Source organism: Salvelinus namaycush, chromosome 21, assembly GCF_016432855.1.
Source record: "Salvelinus namaycush isolate Seneca chromosome 21, SaNama_1.0, whole genome shotgun sequence".
Taxonomy (NCBI): domain Eukaryota; kingdom Metazoa; phylum Chordata; class Actinopteri; order Salmoniformes; family Salmonidae; genus Salvelinus; species Salvelinus namaycush.
The window spans coordinates 46,614,699-46,639,485 of NC_052327.1; the positions used below are offsets into that span (position 1 = coordinate 46,614,699).

General features: G+C 46.5%; 1 protein-coding gene across 1 annotated transcript in view; it reads left to right on the forward strand.

Moving 5' to 3' along the window:
- The window catches only part of LOC120066429 (homeodomain-interacting protein kinase 2-like), a 134,655-nt gene that overhangs the window by 19,732 nt on the left and 90,136 nt on the right, over window positions 1-24,787 (forward strand). The window contains exon 2 of the mRNA XM_039017789.1: window positions 2,729-3,896. Coding sequence (XP_038873717.1) covers window positions 2,729-3,896 — 1,168 coding nt within the window. The remainder of the gene's footprint in view (window positions 1-2,728; window positions 3,897-24,787) is intronic.

Sequence of the window (24,787 nt, forward strand, 5' to 3'; positions counted from 1 at the left end):
ATGTTATTTGTAATTATGTTATAAACACTGTTTTGCGGTGGTCGCTGCAGTATGGAGGAGAGAGACAACGGGTGCTAGTCACACAGTCACTCACTGTCTTTTTTATTTAACACAGCGCAGCAAGTCTGAGCAGGCCCGGCACAATCAAATCAATTGCGATCGGACTCCCTCTGGTAATTTCTGTGTCTTAATTATTTCATCAAACAATGTGCTTAAATCATCAGACAAGCTCAGTGCATATAGTTGATTTGAATCCAACACATAGGATGTGTCTATATATGGAAAAATACACATTTAAAAATCCTGACCAATCGATTGGTCAGAAGAACAGATGACTTTTGGTCGACCAAGATTATATTTAGTCGGGGACAGCCCTAGTTTGGACACTGACAACAGAACAGTAACCAACAGGAGTCAATGACTAATAGCTAACGTCAGATTGAGGAAGATTTTTGATGGCGTTGGCGCCGCTTTGGAAAGGGCAGTTACAGCTTGAGCCTAGTGCCGTAAACCAAAAGCTGCTTGGCCGATGCTGTTACTGTTGGTCATCCATAATCATGGCAATGTAATCCTGGAATTTGACATCACGATCAGAGCAGTAGGCCATTGCTCCTACTGTAGTATCTGATTATCCTCCCATAGTTTTCCAGTCAGTCTCACACAGCAGCACCAGCACCGCTGACGGTGACTAGTGACTACGCCAATGCCAACGTGGCCAAATTATTTTTAGCATGAAAGTCTCCACCAAAGTGGTGGGTAATCCGAGCAGTGACATCTGGCACTGGTGGCTTATGCGATTAGCATAGTGCCTTGCTCCTAATAACCCAGCGGACGGTCTTCATTACTCCCTCCATCCACATGTTTTTGCCATCCCAGGGCATAGAGGGGGCCAGAGAGGGGCATGTAGTGGTGTAGGGTAAACCTTACGCAAGAGGAGTAGTGTGGTAAAGCAAATGCCCCTAGTAATATGCTTTATCAACTAATCTACAGCCTACAGGCATCGGATTCGCTGTGCAGCATTAAGGTTAAGACCAGATGACTATTATGATGACCAGTGTCCCTAGCTATACTACCAAACATCTGGTAGGAGGAAAGGGAGGAGAGGAGAGAGGAAAGGAGATGGAGGAGTAGGAGAGAAGGAGATAGTGGAAGAGGTGGAGGAGAAGGAGGGGGAGAGAAGGAGAGAGTGGAAGAGATGGAGGAGAAGGATGAGGAGGAGGAGCAGGAGGGTGAGGAGGAAGAGGGAAAGAGAGGAGGAGATGGCCAGATTTGTAGTGAATGAATCATCATTCAGAACTCAGAAGGCTAATAATGACAGAGTGACTAAGTATGTCTTCTCCCTCTGCCCCCTGTCCCCAACACACCCCTGAATCATCATGGAACTCCTCCAAAACGTTTGGAAAACGTTTCCCTCGCTAGTCCCCTTCACAACCTCTTCTCTTCAAGGTCACTGTGTGTTTAGTCATCTATAAGGAGACAGGAAAACAGGATTGGTTTTAGCTAAGTGGAGGCAGGATGGCTCATAATAATGGCTGGAAATAGAATGGCATCAAACATGGAAACCATGTGTTTGATGTATTTGATACCATTCCACCTATTCCTCTCCAGTCATTACCACAAGCCCGTCCTCCCCAATTAAGGTGCCACCAACCTCCTGTGTTTTAGCCATGTAGGCTAGGGCTATGTATAATATGCTGATTGTGTGCATGCACGGGTGTGTGTTAGGATTTTGAGTGTCTGTGTTTGTGGATTTAGTCTGGATTTAAAAATGCGATATGCATGTGAGTGAAGATGTACACAGGTGGTAGATCGTAAATTTGTTAGTACACTAATTTGGGGTACATTGGAGACTGTTATATATCAGAACCGAGGCCTGCATGTAAGCCGGCTTGTGCTGTAACAGTAATTTCAGTGCTACAAACAGGCCTGTTTGAGAGGGTTATTTTTGGGCCGTTGTTTGCTTGGAGAAGCTTATTCTGAGGCAGGCAGTTCCCATGAGCTCAGTGCCTTGCAGTTTTCGCTTTTGCTTGTTGTCTTCAGGATCTGAGGTTGAGACGGAGTTCAAATGCTTCTCTGTTGTTTCGAAAATAGAAGAGTCTTTTTTTCTCTTTCTCTCTCTCTCTTTCAAGCTGATTGTGTACCAACAAATGCAGGGTCTGGGTTGTCATTTTGCTTTTTGCTGAGGAAATTGCTATCATTCCTTGAGAGTCACGCAACTTTCGAAGGGCTCGTTTTGGTGCACATTTCTGCATTCTCTGAGTTCCCTATGAAGAGTATTATTAGAGCTCTGTTTACATTAGTCCAGATGGGGACTGAAGAGAAAAGGCAATTCCTCTGCATACATCAACGGTCTAGATAGTCACCATTCAAACACAAATGATGTATGATGTTTAAACATCATATACTGTATATCCTATAGTCAAGCACGTTACAATACTGTATAGTTTTAAAACATATACAGACATCTATTTTTCTCTTGCAATGAGTAGCATACATAATACGTAATTCTGAAAAGTCGCCTTAAAGAGTGAAATAACCAATGTGATTTTAAGTTTTTAGTTTGTGTTGTTGAGTAAGACATTGATACGTCAACATGGGCCTAGTCGGCCCTGACATAAGCGTTCTTTATTTAAAGAAGCCACTCGTGTTTCAAGCACTGTCTCAAATTCCTACCGCTCACTTTCTGTCTCTCTCCCGCTCCCTTCTCCCCTCCTCTCCTCTCTTACAGGTATGGCCTCGCAAGTGCAAGTCTTGTCCCCTCACACTCTCCAGTCAAGTGCCTTCTTTAGCGTGAAGAAGCTGAAGGTGGAGCAGAGTTCATACTGGGATATGACAGGGTACGGCACACACAGCAAAGTCGTCTACAACCAGAACAGCAAGCAGCATTTGTCCCAAGCCACCTCTCTGGGAATCAACTCCTCTCTGCCCTACGAGCAGCCTGCGCTCATCTTCCCGGCGAGTGCAGGGAAAATTGTGGTTGCCTCGGCTAGCAGTACCTCAGGCATTACAGGGCCTCTGGGGACTCTGTTGAGCTTGGGCGGTAGCGGTAGTGGTAGCGGCGGTGGAGGCAGTAGCAGTTGCGGAGGAGGAAGCGGTGGAGCAGTCCACAACCTGACCCGTCGCAGCACCGTCAGCCTGCTGGACACCTACCAGCGATGCGGGCTTAAGCGTAAGAGTGAGGAGCTCGACAACAGCAACAGCAGCGTGACGATCATCGAGGAGCACGGCGGCAGCACAACGATGATCCAGAACGCAGCCAGCGGGGCCACGGTGGCCTTCGCCACGGCAACGGCCACATCGACAGCCACCTCCAAGAACAGTGGTTCCAACAATGAAGGGGACTACCAGTTGGTGCAGCACGAGGTGGTCTGCTCCATGACCAACACCTACGAGGTGCTAGAGTTCTTGGGCAGAGGCACCTTTGGCCAAGTGGTAAAGTGTTGGAAGAGGGGCACCAACGAGATTGTGGCCATCAAGATCCTGAAGAACCACCCATCGTACGCGCGCCAGGGCCAGATCGAGGTGAGCATCCTGGCCCGGTTGAGCACAGAGAGTGCAGACGACTACAACTTTGTGCGTGCCTACGAGTGCTTCCAGCACAAGAACCATACATGCCTGGTGTTCGAGATGCTGGAGCAGAACCTGTACGACTTCCTCAAGCAGAACAAGTTCAGTCCGCTGCCGTTGAAGTACATTAGGCCAGTCTTACAGCAGGTGGCCACAGCTCTGATGAAGCTCAAGAGCCTGGGCCTGATCCACGCTGACCTGAAGCCAGAGAACATCATGTTGGTGGACCCCTCCAGGCAGCCCTACCGAGTCAAGGTCATTGACTTTGGCTCAGCCAGCCACGTGTCCAAAGCCGTGTGCTCCACCTACCTGCAGTCCAGATACTACAGGTAAGAGCAGTTTCTTTCAACTTGAATTAACCAGGAAATCTCGTTATGATAAGAAGACCTATTTCCCAAGAGAGACCTGGCAAGTTTAATAAAAAATAGGGTTTGAATTAGAGGTCGACCGATTAATCGGAATGGCCGATTAATTAGGGCCGATTTCAAGTTTTCATAACAATCGGATATCGGTATTTTTGGACAGCGATTTAGCCGATTATTATTATTTTTTTGTATTTTTTTTTTACACCTTTATTTAATCTTTATTTAACTAGGAAAGTCAGTTAAGAACACATTCTTATTTTCAATGACGGCCTAGGAACGGTGGGTTAACTGCCTCGTTCAGGGGCAGAATGACAGATTTTCACCTTGTCAGCTCGGGGGATCCAATTTTGCAACCTTACAGTTAACTAGTCCAACGCAATAACGACCTGCACTCCACAAGGAGACTGACTGCCTGTTACGCGAATGCAGTAAGCCAAGGTAAGTTGCTAGCTAGCATTAAACTTATATTATAAGAAACAATCAATCAATCATAATCACTAGTTAACTACACATGGTTGATGATATTACTAGATATTATCTAGCGTGTCCTGCGTTGCATATAATCTGACTGAGCATACAAGCATACAAGTGAAATGCATACAACCCGAAGTGAAATGGCTAGCTAGTTAGCGCGCGCTAATAGCGTTTCAAACGTCACTCGCTCTGAGCCTTGGAGCCTTGGAGTGGTTGTTCCCCTTGCTCTGCATGGGTAACGCTGCTTCGAGGGTGGCTGTTGTCGTTGTGTTCCTGGTTCGAGCCCAGGGAGGAGCGAGGAGAGGGACGGAAGCTATACTGTTACACTGGCAATACTAAAGTGCCTATAAGAACATCCAATAGTCAAAGGTTAATGAAATACAAATGGTATAGAGGGAAATATAGTCCTATAATTCCTATAATAACTACAACCTAAAACTTCTTACCTGGGAATATTGAAGACTCATGTTAAAAGGAACCACCAGCTTTCATATGTTCTCATGTTCTGAGCAAGGAACTTAAACGTTAGCTTTCTTACATGGCACATATTGCACTTTTACTTTCTTCTCCAGCACTTTGTTTTTGCATTATTTAAACCAAATTGAACATGTTTCATTATTTATTTGAGGCTAAATTGATTTTATTGATGTATTATATTAAGTTAAAATAAGTGTTCATTCAGTATTGTTGTAATTGTCATTATTACAAATAATAAAAAATAAGAAAATCGGCCGATTAATCGGTATCGGCTTTTTGGTCCTCCAATAATCGGTATCGGTATCGGCGTTGAAAAATCATAATCGGTCGACCTCTAGTTTGAATAGGTTTACAGACGGGACAGATTTGTCAAGGGGAGGTAGATGTTTCTTTACAAATTTGTTCTCCTCCTTGATTGTTTCAATATCACAGTGCTTTGTGCATCGTGTGTGATTTTACCGGTTGGTTTATTGGAATGTTTTCCTAGTTGGTCTCAGTGTTTGGACCAAGGCTCTTGCTCTGGGCTCTGTTTTTCTGCTCTGTGCCAGTCTTATGAGCTGTAGTTGGTTAGGGTCTCTCCTTCTCAATTTCAATTTAAGGGCTTTATTGGCATGGGAAACATATGTTTACATTGCCAAAGCAAGTGAAATAAATAATAAACAAAAGTGAAATAAACAAAAAAAAAATACAGTTACACTCACAAAAGTTCCAAAAGAATAAAGACATTTCAAATGTCATATTATGTCTATGGTGTAATGATGTGCAAATAGTTAAAGTACAAAAGGGAAAATAAATCAACATAAATATGGGTTGTATTTACAATGGTGTTTGTTCTTCACTGGTTGCCCTTTTCTTGTGGCAACAGGTCACAAATATTGCTGCTGTGATTGGACAATGTGGTATTTAACCCAATAGATATGGGAATTTATAAAAATTGGATTTGTTTTCAAATTCTTTGTGGTTCTGTGTAATCTGAGGGAAATACAGTGCCTTGCAAAAGTATTCACCCCCTTGGCATTTTTCCTATTTTGTTGCATTACAACCTGTAATTTAAATTGATTTTTATTTGGATTTCATGTAATGGACATACACAAAATAGTCCAAATTGGTGATGTGAAATGACAAAAATTACTTGTTTCAAAAAATTAAAAAAAATGGAAAATGGAAAAGTGGTGTGTGCATATGTATTCTCCCCGTTTGCTATGAAGCCCCTAAATAAGATCTCCTGCAACCAATTACCTTCAGAAGTCACATAGTTAGTTAAATAAAGTCCATCTGTGTGCCATCTAAGTGTCACATGATCTGTCACATGATCTCAGTATATATACACCTGTTCTGAAAGGCCCCAAAGTCTGCAACACCACTAAGCAAGGGGGACCACCAAGCAAGCGGCACCATGAAGACCAAGGAGCTCTCCAAACTGGTCAGGGACAAAGTTGTGGAGAAGTACAGATCAGGGATGGGTTATAAAAACATATCCAAAACTTTGAACATCCCACAGAGCACCATTAAATCCATTATTAAAAATTGGAAAGAATATGGCACCACAACAAACCTGCCAAGAGAGGGCCGCCCACCAAAACTCATGGACCAGGCAAGGAGGGCATTAATCAGAGAGGCAACAAAGAGACTAAAGATAACCCTGAAGGAGCTGCAAAGCGCCACAGCGGAGATTGGAGTGTCTGTCCATAGGACCACTTTAAGCCGTACACTCCACGGAGGTGGACTTTACGGAAGAGTGTATATAAAAAATAAGCAAACCACGTTTGGTGTTTGCCAAAAGGTATGTGGGAGACTCCCCAAACATATGGAAGAAGGTACTCTGGTCAGATGAGACAAAAATTTAGTTTTTTGTCCATCAAGGAAAACGCTATGTCTGGCACAAACCCAACACCTCTCATCACCCCGAGAACAGCGTCCCCACAGTGAGGCATGGTGGTGGCAGCATCATGTTGTCGGGATTTTTTTCATCGGCAGGGACTGGGAAACTGGTCAGAATTGAAGGAATGATGGATGGTGCTAAATACAGGGAAATTCTTGAGGGGAACCTGTTTCAGTCTTCCAGAGATTTGAGACTGCGACGGAGGTTCACCTTCCAGCAGGACAATGACCCAAAGTATACTGCTAAAGCAACACTCGAGTGGTTTAAGGGGAAACATTTAAATGTCTTGGAATGGCCTAGTCAAAGCCCAGACCTCAATCCAATTGAGAATCTGTGGTATGACTTAAAGATTGCTGTACACCAGCGGAACCCATACAACCTGAAGGAGCTGGAGCAGTTTTGCCTTGAAGAATGGGCAAAAGTCCCAGTGGCTAGATGTGCCAAGCTTATAGAGACATACTCCAAGAGACTTGCAGCTGTAATTGCTGCAAAAGGTGGCTCTACATAGTATTGACTTTGGGGGGGTGAAAAGTTATGCACGCTCAAGTTTTCTGTTTTTTTGTGTTATTTCTTGTTTGTTTCACAATAAAAAATATTTTGCATCTTCAAAGTGGTAGGCATGTTGTGTAAATCAAATGATACAAACCCCCCAAAAATCTATTTTAATTCCAGGTTGTAAGGCAACAAAATAGGAAAAATGCCAAGGGGGGTGAATAGTTTCTCAAGCCACTGTATGTGTCACTAATATGGTCATACATTTGGCAGGAGGTTAGGAAGTGCAGCTAATTTTCCACCTCATTTTGTGGGCAGTGTGCACATTGCCTGTCTTCTTTTGAGAGCCAGGTCTGTCTTCGGTTTTCTTTCTCAATAGCAAGGCTATGCTCACTGAGTGTGTACATAGTCAAAGATTTCCAGTCACAGTGGTCAGGTATTATGCCACTCTGTACTCTCTGTTTAGGGCCAAATAGCATTCTAATTTGCTCAGTTCTTTTGTTAATGTTTTCCAATGTATCAAATAATTATCTTTTTGTTTTCTCATGATTTGGTTGGGTCTAATATTGTTGCTGTCCAGGGGCTCTGTGGGGTCTGTTTGTGTTTGTGAACAGAGCCCCAGGACCAGCTTGCTTAGGGGGCTCTTCTCCAGGTAAATTTTTGTTATGGAAGGTTTGGGAATCGCTTCCTTTAAGGTGGTTGTAGCATTTAACGGCTCTTTTCTGGATTTGGAAAATTTGCGGGTATTTTATGTTGAACATGATATTTTTGCAGAATTATTAGTTCTTCTCTCTCATTCTCTCTCTCTCGCATTCTCTCTCTCGCATTCTCTCTCTCACATTCTCTCTCTCGCATTCTCTCTCTCTCTCTCTCTCTCTCTCTCTCTCTCTCTCTCTCTCTCTCTCTCTCTCTCTCTCTCTCTCATTCTCTCTCTCATTCTCTCTCATGCTCTCTCTCTTTCTTTATCTCTATCTTTCTCTCTCTCTGTCTCCTTATCATTCCCTGTGGGTTCCCAGCTCATATCCTTACTGTTAACCTCCCCCTCCCCAGCTTTCTGAGAAACCAGCTGCTTATCGTGTTTAATTTGATAAAAACAACCAGGTTGTGGTGCTGCTTTGAAGATTAGGACGGCAGGTCTGTTGAGTAGTGTGCTGCTTTACAGCACGGTGGTAACAGCTTCACAATGACAGCACCTGGGAAATATTTGCCGCAGAGACCAGTTTCTGGGAAATAGTTTTTTGGGGGTTGTGTTTAAAAAAAAAAAGAAAGCCAGAGAAACCCCTCATTGAACAGGGACTGTAAACACGTAGCGTGGCGGTGGACCGCTCCCACCGCCCCATCAAGTCTGGCTCCCATTTCCCCCAGGATGAAGATGTGGGGTCAGGCAGAAGTTCTCCTGTAATCTGTCCCTGTAATCCACACCAGCGGGCCCTGCATTAGAAACAGATGACTCGCTGGGTAGGACTTTCTTCTCCCCTACTGCTTAAAGTATTTTTTGCCTATAGCAAACTCTGTTTGGGTTACACAGCCAGCGTTGGGGGAAGCTTTGTTGCTGTGTAGGCACTGCCTGGTCTAGGGAGAGCAGGTGTGAGGCACAGTACTACACATATGCAGGCACACACACACACACACACACACACACACACACACACACACACACACACACACACACACACACACACACACACACACACACACACACACACACACACACACACACACACACACACACACACTCAGCCAGAACCCACACATGCCTTGGCACTAACCGTAATTTGCAAACGGGGCAACACTATCTCCCTCTACTCAGGGTTGAAAGTAGATTTTATTTATTCACGGTACGGGACCTCCAATTTTTTTATAAGCCTAATAGTTAAGATATGTCATTGAACTGTAAACATGTATTAGCTTTTAATGGGGCAATAACACAACCAGGCATGATGTTTTCATCTGATTGTCAAACAGATCACTTCAAAAAGTAGGCTACTTGCACACCTTTGTCCACTCTAAAATAATTCCAGCATCTAAAACAGTACCCGCCATTTGACGAAAGAGTTGTCTATAATAAAGACCAAAAAGTGTAATGACATTTTGCGATGGACATTTGGCACACTTGATGTTCGCTGGTGGCCGCGCGTCTCTCTGCCTTTAGTGATCACCTCGAACCACACTGCATTTTGGAGCGTATGCCACCCATTTTCAAGTTAATTCGCTCATTTCTCATGTGGGTGACAGGCAGTAATAGATTATGGTGTAACAGCCTACAGTTTTCTTTCTATCTTTGTTTTAAGTTATTGTGATAGGCTCATGTTTTACCGTTACGCCGTACCGGCACTATTTATTTTTTATGTAAAATAGGGAACTGTTGCATGAAAATGTACATAGTCACTCCGGCTTTGTGCACCGTGTCCTCTGTAATGATTTATTTTGGACCAGGCTATAGTCCACTGGTGTCACGGCCGACGTACGAAGCAGACCAAAGCGCAGCGTGGTGAGCGTACATATTCCTTTTATTTAGGATGCCGCCGACAAAAACAATAAACAATACAAAAACAACCGTGAAGCTTAAGGCTATGGTGCCACAAACAAAGACAACTTCCCACACTGAAAGGAGGGAAAAGGGCTACCTAAGTATGGTTCCCAATCAGAGACAACGATAGACAGCTGTCCCTGATTGAGAACCATACCTGGCCAAAACATAGAAATACAAAATCATAGAAAACAAAAACATAGAATGCCCACCCCAAATCACACCCTGACCAAACCAAATAGAGACAAAAAAGGCTCACTAAGGTCAGGGTGTGACAGTACCCCCTCCCCCCCAAAGTTGCGGACTCCGGCCGCAAAACCTGAACCTATAGGGGAGGGTCTGGGTGGGCATCTATCCGCGGTGGCGGCTCAGGTGCGGGACGCAGACCCCGCTCCACCACTGGCTCACCCCACTTTGGTGGCACCTCTGGTGCGGGGACCCTCGTCGCCGACCCCGGACTGGGGACCCTCGTTGCGGGCCCCGGACTGGGCACCCTCGCTGCGGGCCCCGGACTGGGCACCCTCGCTGCGGGCCCCGGGCTGGGCACCCTCGCTGCGGGCCCCGGACTGGGCACCCTCGTTGCGGGCCCCGGACTGGGCACCCTCGCTGCGGGCCCCGGACTGGGCACCCTCGTTGCGGGCCCCGGACTGGGGACTGTCGCTGGGGGCTCGCGGACTGGAGACCCTCGTTGCGGGCCCCGGACTGGGGACCGTCGTTGCGGGCCCCGGACTGGGCACCCTCGCTGCGGGCCCCGGACTGGGCACCCTCGCTGCGGGCCCCGGACTGGGCACCCTCGTTGCGGGCCCCGGACTGGGGACTGTCGCTGGGGGCTCGCGGACTGGGGACCCTCGTTGCGGGCCCCGGACTGGGGACCGTCGCTGCGGGCCCCGCACTGGGCACCCTCATTGCGGGCCCCGGACTGGCCACCCTCGTTGCGGGCCCCGGACTGGGGACCGTCGCTGGGGGATCGCGGACTGGGGACCCTCGTTGCGGGCCCCGGACTGGGGACCGTCGCTGGGGGCTCCGGACTGGGGACCGTCGCTGGAGGCTCCGGACTGGGGGCCGTCGCTGGAGGCTCCGGACTGGAGGCCGCCGTGGGAGGCTTCGTGCCATGGATCATCACTGGAGGCTTCTTGCCATGGATCATCACTGGAGGCCTCGTGCCATGGATCATCACTGGAGGCTTCGTGCCATGGATCATCACTGGAGGCTTCTTGCCATGGATCATAACTGGAGGCTTCGTGCAATGGATCATCACTGGAGGCTTCTTGCCATGGATCATCACTGGAGGCTTCTTGCCATGGATCATCACTGGAGTGAGGAGACGTATGGGCAGTCTGGTACGTGGAGCTGCCACATGGCTCACCAGGCTGGGGAGACATACAGGAGGCCTGGTTCTGGCAGCAGGCACAGGACTCACCAGGCTGGGGAGACATACAGGAGGCTTAGTTATGGGCGCAGGCACAGGACTCACCAGGCTGGAGAGACATACAGGAGGCTTTGTCCTTGGCAGAGGCACCGGATACACTGGGCCGTGGAGGCGCACTGGAGATCTCGAGCTTAGAGCTGGCACAACCCGTTCTGGCTGGATGCTCACCCTAGCCCGGAAGATGCGGGGAGCTGGGATGTAGCGCACCGGGCTGTGAACGCGCACTGAAGACACTGTGCGTTCCACCGCATAACACGGTGCCTGACCAGTACGACGCTCGCCACGGTAAGCACGGGGAGTTGGCTCAGGTCTCCAACCTGACTCAGCCAATCTCCTCGTGAGCCCCCCCCCAATTTTTGGGGGGGACTGCCTCTCGGGCTTCCTTGCTAGCCGCGTTCCCTCGTAACGCTGGGCCCCTTTACTCGCTGCCTCCGCCTTCCTCAATGCTTCCACCGGCTCCCACGGCAGGCGATCCCTTCCGGCCAGGATCTCCTCCCATGTCCAGGATCCTTTGCCGTCCAGGATGTCCTCTCATGTCCTGTCCTCCTGACAACGCTGCTCCCCCTTACCACGCTGCTTGGTCCTTTGGTGGTGAGATGTTCTGTCACGGCTGTCAAAAGGAGGAGACCAAGGTGCAGGGTGGTGAGCGTACATATTCCTTTTATTAAGGATGACGCCGACAAAAACAATAAACATTACAAAAACAACCGTGAAGCTTAAGGCTATAGTGCCACAAACAAAGACAACTTCCCACACTGAAAGGAGGGAAAGGGATACCTAAGTATGGTTCCCAATCAGAGACAACGATAGACAGCTGTCCCTGATTGAGAACCATACCTGGCCAAAACATAGAAATACAAAATCATAGAAAACAAAAACATAGAATGCCCACCCCAAATCACACCCTGACCAAACCAAATAGAGACACAAAAAGGCTCACTAAGGTCAGGGCGTAACAACTGGGCTGTTTCACTCCACTCGACCTCTACCACGGCTAGCCTAGCAGCATTTGACAAGCCATTCCCCTTCTGCTTATTTCTGTTTAGGCAACATCCCTAACAATATCTTTATCTGTTTTTCAAAAGCTCCACTCTAGACTTTTGATATTTAGCTTAGAAATTGCAGTGAAAAGATTCCTATGCGTTTGCTTTAAGAGCCCCCTGCAATAAGGAATTCATTAAAACCTTCCTCCCATCCCTCTGTCTTTACTTGCTCTTTTACTTGGTTGTTACTGTGTGTTTTGTGGGAATGTGATCCCTGCTACACGGCTATTTGCATTAGGCAGGCAATAGATATGCTGCTGAGGGTACGTTAGCATTGCAAATGATTTATGGATTTTCCACGAGGTTGACTCATGCAAATAAAACATGGGTATTCAAGGTAAACATGAGCGATTCCATTTACAGGAACGAGGAACAGATCCTCCGATAGGAGTGGTTCTAATTAATAAAACACTGAGAAACACAGTACATTATTCATTTATTATTAATTTGTTTCTCATGTCATTTTAGCATAAATCTATCATTGCTAGCACGGCACAGCAATGCAGTCAGTGTATAAAGTCCTTCTATCCTTCTATTTGGCCTGAAGGTCTGGAGCCTATGTCTGCAGAGCAGAGCAGTACCTGTTCATACTGTGTGTTTATCCCGTTGATTACGTCAGTCAGCTAGCTAGCTAGCCTCCCTATGGCCTCCCTCCCTCCTGTCTGCGGTAGCTAGCTAATGATGTAACAGGTAAACTGGTCCGGCTTACCCTGGACCAGATAAATGGATTATTGTCTCTCTTCTTCCTGCCTGTCAGTCATTACCCAATGTCAATATCCCACACATCATACAGATTTAATATAGGAGGAGGGCTTTGGGAATAGTCTGCCAGACATTTTAGGTGGAGTGGGGAAAATAGCCCAACACACGTGACTATCCCTGTAAGGGATATTAGGAGTGCTGACTCCATCAGTGAGTTGAGCTAGCATCTGTGCTCTTGTCTGCTGAACTGGTATCCATGCCTGGATGCCTCTCATGACAGCCTCCTAGAAACTCTAGGACAGAGATTTCTAAAGGGGACTGCATTCTACAGTACATTCTCTCTTTCCACTAGTGATTCTGATCTGATCATTGCTGGCTACAGTAATGGAGTGGCATGACCACTCAGCCATAGGGTGTCTCACTCTCAACTAGAGGTTGACAAGGGAGTGAAAATGAATTACTGTCAATAATTTTCCTGTACTGTCCTGATCCCACAACAGTTCTATAACCCAAGAACCCTTCCTGATAAAAATCTCACCGGTCTTGTGCCGTGCTCATTTTTGCATGCAGAAATATGTTGGCTATTGTTTTTGTTTAGGAAGTATTGAAAATTATTTCGGTAATGCAATATTCAACTGTGGTATGTGGTTGTCTTACCTACAGTATCTTAGTTAAATACACGTACTGTAGCCCAAATCGCTCTGGATAAGAATGTATTTTAAATGACCTAAATGTAGATTGATTAGGCTGGAGGACAGAGACTCCAGCAGGATGGTCTGCTCAGCACCAGTATAAAACTGTAGCCTACAGCTGAGCACTGCGCACACATGAACATTTACAACACATGAACATTTACAACATGAACATAAAAAATAAAATACAAAAACTGAGCAGCAGTAACCTACTGCATATGTCAATCTATTTTTATTTCACTCTTCACCTCAGATGGTATGGGTTTAGTTAAATATGCAAACAGTTGGGCTTGGGAGTAGAGCAGCTATGCTGCTTCAGGCCGCTTGTCCCGCTCTCCGGTTTGTAGCTCATTTGATTAAACCTCAGCATTTTTTTTACAAGTTGTGTTATCTGTCCCTTCATTGTCAAAGACAACTCCATAAACTTTAACTAAAATATCTCTCTTTCCTTGGCTCTAATATTAATGTTAGTGATGGGTCCTTGGCTGCAACAAGACGGTGCAGTTCCTCTATTGAAGGCTAACACCATGCCCAAACCGGATGCGTGCGTGCGGCCACGTGCGCCATCCTGCGTAAATTGATTTGGTCCCCCCACACCAAATGTGATCACGACACGCATGTTGACATATCAAAACAAACTCTGAACCAATTATATTCATTTGGGGACAGGTCGAAAAGCATTAAATATTTATGGCAATTCAGCTAGCTATCTTGCAGTTGCTAGATAATTTGTCCTATTTAGCTAACTTGCTGTTGCTAGCTAATTTGTCCTGGGATATAAACGTTGAGTTGTTATTTTACCTGAAATGCAGAAAGTCCTCTACTGTGACAATTAATCCACACATAAAACGGTCAACCGAATCGTTTCTAGTCATCTCTCCTCCTTCCAGGGTTTTCTTCTTTGGATTTTATATGGTGATTGGCAACTAACTTTAATAATAAGGTGTATTACCACAACCGACCTCAGTTGATCTTTCAATCACCCACATGGGTATAACCAATGAGGAGATGGCACGTGGGTATATGCTTCTAAAAGCCAATGAGGAGATGGGAGAGGCAGGACTTGCATCGCGTTCGGCGTCACAAATAGAAGCAACTTCTAACGCAGACGCTCGTTGACGCGCGGGAGCAGTGTGGGTGCAATAATTGAATAACATGTATGTGTCCTGTTTGGGAAGCGTGTAAGGCTTCATCACTTAGCCTACTGACGTAGATTGGCATCTGAGGCAGCCTATAGTGACTGGCTACAACTGAAGGGGGAGGGGGGAAATTACCCTTTTTTACAGATTTTTATTAAGTACGCTATATTATTCCTACACAGATGTTGTTTTTACGAAATGTTCCACACATGACATATTTCCACCCAAAAAACGATGTTAATAACTATTCCTGTACTGCCCGTTCCTGCAGACTGTTGATCCCGTCCAGTCCTGTCCTGAATGTGACTCTAGAACTTGACTCCCATTCCTGCCACTATCCCACAGGACCCACAAGACCCACGGGAGTCTTGTTTTCATGTCAACCTCCACTCTCAACCTAAGCCCCATCAGGCAACCACGCCAATCCTATTCTTCATTCCTCTACCCTGTCTATGGTTCTCATCTTTCTCAGTCAGGCACAACCAGCGCGCTAACGCTTACAGGCTAGTCTAACAGGCCCCAGTGTAACACTAGCCCTGCCTAGCTGCTGTTAGTTAGAGAAGGAGAAGCCAGAGAGCCGTTCCAGCACATTTAGCCTGTCTCCATGTGAGACATCAAGCAGTGGTGTAAAGTACTTAAGTAAAAATACTTTAAAGTACTACTTAAGTCGGGGGGGGGGGGGGGGGGGGGGTTTCGGTATCTTTACTTTACTTTACTATTTATATTTTTGACAACTTTTACTTCACTACATGCCTAAGGAAAATAAGGTACTTTTTACTCCATACATTTTCCCTGACACAGGACAGGAAAATGGCTCAATTCACTAAACACAAATGCTTAGTTTGTAAATGATGTCTGAGTTTTGGAATATGTCCCTGGCTATCTATTCTGAATTTAAGGAATTTGAAATGATTTATACTTTTACTGTTGATACTTAAGTATGTTTGAGCAATTATGTTTTCTTTTGATACTTAAGTGGGGCGGCAGGTAGCCTAGTGGTTAGAGAGTTGAGCCAGTAACCGAAAGGTTGCTGGATCGAATCCCCGAGCTGACAAGGTAAAAATCTGCCCCTGAACAAGGCAGTTAACCCACTGTTTCCCGGTAGGCTGTCATTGTAAATAAGAATTTGTTCTTAACTGACTTGCCTAGTTAAACATTTTATTCTTTAAAGTGTATTTCAAAAATTCACTTTTACTTCAGTCATTTTCTATTCAGGTATGTTTACTTTTACTCAAGTATGACAATTGTGTGCTTTTTCCACCACTGAAATCAAGGAGGGTTCTTAATGAATGAGATTGCCGTTAGTTACTGTTCTCTGAAGAGTGCATAAGGTGTCTCTCTCACCGTGGCTAGGACTAAAAGCTAGCAGTATCAGGTTACTGGGAGCCAAATATGACTTGCAAGGAGTCGAAAGGAAGATGAGGTGCTGGCAACATCGTAGTGCAGGTGTTGTTTACGATGCAGTAAATATTCACAAGCGAGCGCCATGGCTGAAGATTGGGAGTCTTCATCTTTGCACATTCCTTGGGAGTTTGCTGGGAAGGCAACGCGTTACATTTGCCTCCCAGCATTGGCATCTCATTAGAAATGCAGATGAGGCCTCTTGTGTTTTTAAACCTGGCAAGGAGCATTACATTTTCCTATTCTAATTACTCTTGATTTTTTAGTTGTGACATTTCAGTGTCAGTGCTATCAAATTGTTATTTTTTGTGAGTTTTAAGTTGTTGCACTGTAAAGCGAGGTGCTTTACAGTAAAAGGCCAAAATAATAGACTGTTTTCGACATTACTGCACCCGCTTTAGGATGCATGACATAATTCTAATAACAGTCGTCTCACTGAATGTGCCTGTCGGCATCTTAGTTCACAGTGTCTAACCCTCCCCTTCATATTGCTAGAGATGGCTAGCTAATTAACCCACGCTAGTCAACCATATGTATCATTCAATACTGTACATATATATAGTCAATAGCCCCAAGTCATTTTGGCAGCTAGTGAAAAAATACCATTCGACCCAGGTAACTAATAAAAAGGTGTGAAGCTTGCAATCACACCTCTGGCTGATGTGGAGACTGTAACAGGTTATTCAAGCAGGAGCGTGATACTGCCGAGCTACTGGTTATCTAGTTAGGCTATATCCTAGCACCCATTATTGTTCTCCCCCTAACAGTTACTAACTTTTTAATTTCCATACATTTCCCAGGATATTACTGGAGAATGTGAAGCTGCTGCCTTATGAAATGTGACCTGGAGTTCCGCCCACTCAGGGTGGCAAAGCTGAAATGTTCTCTTTGAATCACAGATTGGATTATTTTTGAAACACAGGGTTTTCTCTTCTGACACTCCTGAGGTGGTTAGCATAGCACACAGCCAGGAGGGTTTTGCGTAAGTGTTGGTGCTCGTGCTGGTGTTTTGTCGCTGTTCCGTAGTCAGTGGTGATGATGGTGGTGGCGGTGCCCGCCTTCTGCGGCTGACTGGCACAGGTGCCCCCAGGTCTAAATAAATCACTAGGTCTCCTGCAGACACAACCGCCCCCCTTTGCCTGCATACCTGCCACTCATCCACAGGTAGCCATAAAATGCCTTCCCTCCTCTCCTAACCTCTACCAACCGAGTGCATGAATATTAAAAAACCCACACCAGGATGGAAAATATGTGTCACGGTGCTCGCTGGATGTGGAAGAAAGTTCCTTTTGGTCCCTGAATCTCCTAATTTAAAGTAAGGCTGGGGCAGTCAGGGGCAGGTCCTCAAAGACTGAGGCCCAGGGTAGTGCAGCTGGCCTGGGCTGCGCTGAGCTCCATCAGGCCTCTCTGACTGACTGCCTGGTGTGCACAGGGCTGTGCAGTCTACCATGAAGTGAACAGAACCAAACAGATGCATTTGTTTTCTCAATTGGAAGAATTTGCTAATGTGCATATATGAGGGTAAATAGTTTGGCTAATTTGCGCCAGGCAGGCAGGCCAGCTGGGGCTTGTGAGGAGAGGAGGACACACTCTGTTCACAGTATTTCACCCGGTGGGCAGTGCTATACGTCACGGTGTGCGTTGGTTTCAAAGTGCACTGACACGGCTCGCTCCCGAGGATTGTGGGCTCTCGTTCTCTGTGGCCAACGTGAGTTAGACGTTTAAGCGTGTTAACCCTCTTAAGGCTGCCGGCCCAGATGTCATCTCTAGCCTCATCCTCAGAGCATGCACAGACCAGCTGGCTGGAGTTTTATGGACATATTCAATCTCTCCCTATCCCAGTCTGCTGTCCACACATGCTTCTAGATGGCCACCATTGTTCCTGTACCCAAGAAATCAAAGGTGACTGAACTAAATGACTATCGGCCTGTAGCACTCACTTCTGTCATCATGAAGTGCTTTGAGAGACTAGTCAAGGATCATATCACCTCCAACTTACCAGACACCCTAGACACACTTCAATTTACTTACCGCCCAATATATCCACAGACGATGCAATCGACATCGCAGTGCACACTGCCCTATCCCGTCTGGACAAGAAGAATACCTATGTAATAATGCTGTTCATTGACTACAGTTCAGTCTTCAACACCATAGTACCCTCCAAGCTCATCATTAAGCTCGAGGCCCTGGGTCTGAACCCCGTTCTGTGCAACTGGGTCCTGGACTTCCTGACGGGCCGCCCCCAGGTGGTGAAAGTAGGAAACAACACCTCCACTACGCTGATCCTCAACACTAGGGCCCCACAAGGGTGCGTGCTCAGCTCCCTCCTATACTCCCTGTTCACCCATGACTGCGTGGATATGCACGCCTTCAACTCAATCATCAAGTTTGTGGACGACACAACAGTAGTAGGCCTGATTACCAACAATGACGAGACAGCCTACAGGGAGGAGGTGAGGGCCCTGGCAGAGTGGCTCTAGGAAAATAACCTTTCCCTCTTTGTCAACAAAACGAAGGAGCTGATCATGGACTTCAGGAGACAGCAGAGGTAGCACGCCCCCATCCGCATTGATGGGACCGCAGTGGAGAAGGTGAAAAGCTTCAAGTTCCTCGGCGTACACATCACTGACAATCTGAAATGGTCCACCCACACAGACAGTGTGGTGAAGAAGGCACAACAGCGCCTCTTCAACATCAGGAGGCTGAAGAAATTCGGCTTGGCCCCTAAGACCCTCACAAAATTTTACAGATGCATCCTGTCAGGCTGTATCACAGCCTGGTACGGCAACTTCACCACCCGAAACCGCAGGGCTCTCCAGAGGGTGGTGCGGTCTGCCCAACGCATCACCGGGGGCACACTGCCTGCCCTCCAGGACACCAACAGCACCCAATGTCACAGGAAGGCCAAAAAGATCATCAAGGATATCAACCACCCGAGCCACGGCCTGTTTACCCCCCTATCATCCAGAAGGCGAGGTCAGTACAGGTGCATCAAAGCTGGGACCGAGAGACTGAAAAATAGCTTCTAACACAAGGCCATTAGACTGTTAAATAGCCATCACTAGCCGGCCTTCACCCAATACCCTGTCCTGAACTTAGTCACTCACTAGCTGGCTACCACCCGGTTTCTCAACCCTGCACCATAGAGGCTGCTGTCCTATGTACATAGACATGGAATCACTGGTCACTTTAATAATGTTTGCATACTGTTTTACTCATTTCATATGTATATACTGTATTCTAATGTATTCTAGTCAATGCCACTCCGACATTGCTCGTCCTTATATTTATATATTTCTAAATGATATTCTTTTACTTTTAGACTTGTGTGTATTGTTGTGAATTGTTAGATACTACTGCACTGTTGGAGCTCGGAACACAAGCATTTCGCTACAACTGCAATAACATCTGCTAAATGTGTATGTGAGCCAATAGCATTTGATTTGATTTGACTGTCCAATGCGCGTCCACATTCAACCGGGATCCCTCCTCCTGTAGTCTGGTTATGAGTTGTTTTAGCTAACATTACACTCCTTGACACTCTTGTCATTTGCCAAAGTCATTCCTGGTCATTTCCCACATCTTCGGCAAATGACACAGAGTACAAGGAGTGGAATGAAATAGATCAACAGATTTTGGATGTCCTTTTATTTATTTGTTGGAGGGCCTATACAGTACATGAGGCCAACTTTACCATATTATTCTGGAGGCATACTTACACACCCAGTCTCATTACTTTGTGTGAATGATCTCTCAAATTTAAATGCAAAATAATTAAAATACAAAATCATTTGTTTAGCTTCTTTCTATTCTGTGGCTGCGTGAAATAGCAAACAACGTCAATTCAGTAATTACATTTGTTTACTTCATCTTTGTGGCTCCCTGATGAAACAGTCACATCCATTACTGTAGTAAAGCTTAAGGCGTCAGCATGCGTCAGTTTGGCTGGCACCTAGCCAGCTAGGCTAACCGAACAAGTGTGCTTGCATACTCCCTTAAAAGACATTCGCTTGGGTGCCAAAAATCCCATTCTGATATTTTGCTTTTAACCAGTTTTCAAGTAACAAAGAAATCTCTGTGGACTGAGCACGCTTGTTGGTTCCTTATGTCCCTCAGTGTGGCTTGTGGAGCTTTACAAATACATATAAAGTGTTCCAAAAGTTATAGGCTAACCAGGAAAACGAAACCCAGTGGTAGCAAATCTTATTCCACCCTGGATGGTTGATAAATAATTTTAAATGACTAATAGCGTTGTGTGGCAGCAGAAGAAATATATAGCTGTGTGTCAAATTGCAGCCGTTTGGTGCCTGAGGCGTAAATTGTTTGGAAAAATAATTACTCCTGTATTGAATCCTGGTTAATAATTAAAAGGGTTAGCATTAGAAAATGGATGCATCCACCTCCAGTAGTGTGTTGTTTTTTATCTGTGGAGGCGGAGATGAGATGACTACCGACTGAATGAGAGATGACTTAGAGATGACTACCGACTGAAATGGGTTCAGAAAGAAGGCTGTTTAATTAATAGGAGTGGTTTTTGTGTGGAAATATATTTCTCATTGTTAAATGTGAAGAGAAACACACTTCGACTGAGGGAAAACCCAGTGCAAATTGGGATAGTGACTTTTCTCTGCGACTCCTTCGAAACTCAGAACCCACTGGTCCTTGAAGCCTAATCCCTCTGTTTTATGAACATAGACCATTTCCCTTTTTCAACCGTCTGCCTTGGTTATTAGCTTATATTGAGTGCACAAGCAGAATAGCACCATTGAGCATTAAACAATGATTCATCCCCACACAACCTGCTTTAGTCAGATGACAGGAATTGGGGAGAAAAAAAAAGACAAATCTTCAAAGATGTGCATATGAGTGCAGGCCTTTACTGTCTTTGTGTACATGTACGTACAATGGAATGGCTCAGGAGTTTGGAGCATATCAGGGTAGAGGGAACTGAATGCACTCACGATCTGGTTGGTGTAGTTACTGATTTATTTTGTTTTCATAACCCTCATAGCATGGCTATGGGCTATGGAGCAGCAGAGGGTCAGAGTTTCACAGAGGTGATATGAGAGTAGTACCTACAGACCGTGCTCTCTCTCTCTCTCTCTCTCTCTCTCTCTCTCTCTCTCTCTCTCTCTCTCTCTCTCTCTCTCTCTCTCTCTCTCTCTCTCTCTCTCTCTCTCTCTCTCTCTCTCTCTCTCTCTCTCTCTCTCTCTCTCTCTCTCTCTCTTCTCTCTCTCTCTTCTCTCTCTCTCTCTCACACTTACCAGGTCATTACATGTGATGGCTCTGAAGTGGTCTTACTGGCCTGAGGTAGTTACCGCAATCAGAGAGGAGACACCAGACATAGAGCAGGCATGTTCAGGCTGGTCATCAATGTGTGAGCGGGGCTAGTGGGGGGAACATAGATCAGACATGTTCAGGCTGGTCATCAATGTGTGAGCGGGGCTAGTGGGGGGAACATAGAGCAGACATGTTCAGGCTGGTCATCAATGTGTGAGCGGGGCTAGTGGGGGGAACATAGATCAGACATGTTCAGGCTGGTGATCAATGTGTGAGCGGGGCTAGTGGGGGGAACATAGAGCAGACATGTTCAGGCTGGTCATCAATGTGTGAGTGGGGCTAGTGGGGGGAACATAGATCAGACATGTTCAGGCTGGTCATCAATGTGTGAGCGGGGCTAGTGGGGGGAACATAGAGCAGACATGTCCAGGCTGGTCATCCATGTGTGAGCGGGGCTAGTGGGGGGAACATAGAGCAGACATGTTCAGGCTGGTCATCAATGTGTGAGCGGGGCTAGTGGGGGGAACATAGAGCAGACATGTTCAGGCTGGTCATCAATGTGTGAACGGGGCTAGTGAGGGGAACATAGAGCAGACATGTTCAGGCTGGTCATCAATGTGTGAGCGGGGCTAGTGGGGGGAACATAGAGCAGACATGTCCAGGCTGGTCATCAATGTGTGAGCGGGGCTAGTGGGTGGAACATAGAGCAGACATGTTCAGACTGGTCATCAATGTGTGAGCGGGGCTAGTGGGGGGAACATAGAGCAGCCATGTTCAGACTGGTCATCAATGTGTGAGCGGGGCTAGTGGGGGGAACATAGAGCAGACATGTCCAGGCTGGTCATCAATGTGTGAGCGGGGCTAGTGGGTGGAACATAGAGCAGACATGTTCAGACTGGTCATCAATGTGTGAGCGGGGCTAGTGAGGGGGAACATAGAGCAGCCATGTTCAGGCTGGTCATCAATGTGTGAGCGGGGCTAGTGGGGGGAACATAGAGCAGCCATGTTCAGGCTGGTCATCAATGTGTGAGCGGGGCTAGTGGGGGGAACATAGAGCAGCCATGTTCAGGCTGGTCATCAATGTGTGAGCGGGGCTAGTGGGGGGAACATAGAGCAGCCATGTTCAGGCTGGTCATCAATGTGTGAGCGGGGCTAGTGGGGGGAACATAGAGCACAGCGTCCCTCCCTGGGAGGGTGATATAGCAGCGTCTGTCTCCCAAAGAACATAATTCCCATTACGGCACCAAGCCTCAGCTACATGAACATGCGGAGAATGAAAGAACCGACAACCACAGTTACAGATAGTCTTTCATTAAGAGCGTTTCGGTGAAATCTATCATGAAAACAGATGGCTCTCGTTTAAACAAATACATTTTTTGGGGGGTCATCATTAGTTCAAGCTGAGAGGAATTGCATGCCTTTTTAAGCACGGTTTGGTTCTCAGCATGCATTATTGTCGAGTTGCAATGTACACAATGACTTCAAACACCCTTTATCTGCCATCTATGCATGCATATCGTCCAGTGGAAAGTGCTCTGTGAAGCGGGTTTGCACTGTTGAGACTCGCAGCATCGCTTTCTGGTTTTTCACATTCACATTCACTTGTTTCACTTATCTTGAGGAAAAGGGTGGATGAGGGTAGAGGGAGGGGGATAGGGGGGTTTAGGGGTATAGAAGTTATTCTGTTATAGGCTGAGCATCCCAGAGCAGCCCCCCCCCTTTCTCTCTCTCTCTCCTCATCAGTCTTTCACTTCACTTATCAGTACTGGGCCAATCCAGTCAGAGAGAGGCCCTATGCATATTTAGAGAGTACCTACGCCATCGAGCCGCCGTCGCTGCCAACCCTCCTATCCCAGCTTGCACATGTATACAAATTACTCCCTGTCAACTTCGGGTCTTAGTATTTTCAACTCATTGACGTGTAAAGCACATGCAGCACACAGAGGGGATTTCTAACTAACGTAGCCCATATGTAAATATATATATCTTAAGTGGATCTCTCTTTTCTTTATTCTACATGTTGTCTATATTCATATCATCAAGACGGTTACTTTGCATATGAAGAGGGTGTATATTTAGAAGTGGCTGTTATTGCCACGGCAACAGGGGCGTTTCTAACTGTTGTTCCTAAAGTTGGCCTTAACACTGACAGCACCCCTTGAACAGTGTTCCTGGTTGAACTGCCGCTGGGTGTGTGTTGTTGTTAAGCACCACTGTCACATCTCTGCTACTGTTTGCCCAGGTGGGGCTTGTTCTTCTCTTTGGGGACCTTGTGGTCCAACAGAAGCTCTCGGTTTCACAAAGAACCACAAGTTGCCTTTTATCTCCAGCCGTTTACCAGTTGTGTACATTGTGTGGATGTGTATTGATTTTCAGAATGCCATGGTAATGGAGATTGCCCTTAACAAGCGTATTGTTGCTTTACACTGTTGTGCTTCTTTCTAATAGTTTGTTGTTCTTCTTTTGTTTAAATCTTCCAACCAGTCTTATAGTGCAAACTGCAAACACAAGACACTGTTGACCTCGGGGCCACTCCACCCCACCCTACCCTGACCCAACGTTCCCCCATCGTTCCTGCCAAGCCCTTGATATAGAGTTCTGGAGGAGAGGGCCACACAAAAACTCCCAACTTCCCAACTGTCCCTCCTCAGTCATTCAGCTTGTTACCGTGGTTATGTGCATGCTTGTGTGGCGGACACAAAGAGATGGCTCTGGCTGAGTGAAGCAGGGTGTATTTGTGTGTGTGTGTGTGTGTGTGTGTGTGTGTGTGTGTGTGTGTGTGTGTGTGTGTGTGTGTGTGTGTGTGTGTGTGTGTGTGTGTGTGTGTGTGTGTGTGTGTGTGTGTGTGTGTGTGTGTGTATTTGTGCGTGTGTGTTAGGTGAACAGACTGAGAGGGCCTGTGGAGATTACAAATGTTATTAGTGTGCCATCCACCCTCCCCCCACTGTACCTACACGCCCTTCCTCCCTCCCCTCACTGTACCTACATGCCCTTCCTCCCTCCCCTCACTGTACCTACACGCCCTTCCTCCCTCCCCTCACTGTACCTACATGCCCTTCCTCCCTCCCCTCACTGTACCTACACGCCCTTCCTCCCTCCCCTCACTGTACCTACATGCCCTTCCTCCCTCCCCCCACTGTACCTACATGCCCTTCCTCCCTCCCCTCACTGTACCTACACGCCCTTCCTCCCTCCCCTCACTGTACCTACACGCCCTTCCTCCCTCCCCTCACTGTACCTACATGACCTTCCTCCCTCCCCTCACTGTACCTACATGCCCTTCCTCCCTCCCCTCACTGTACCTACATGCC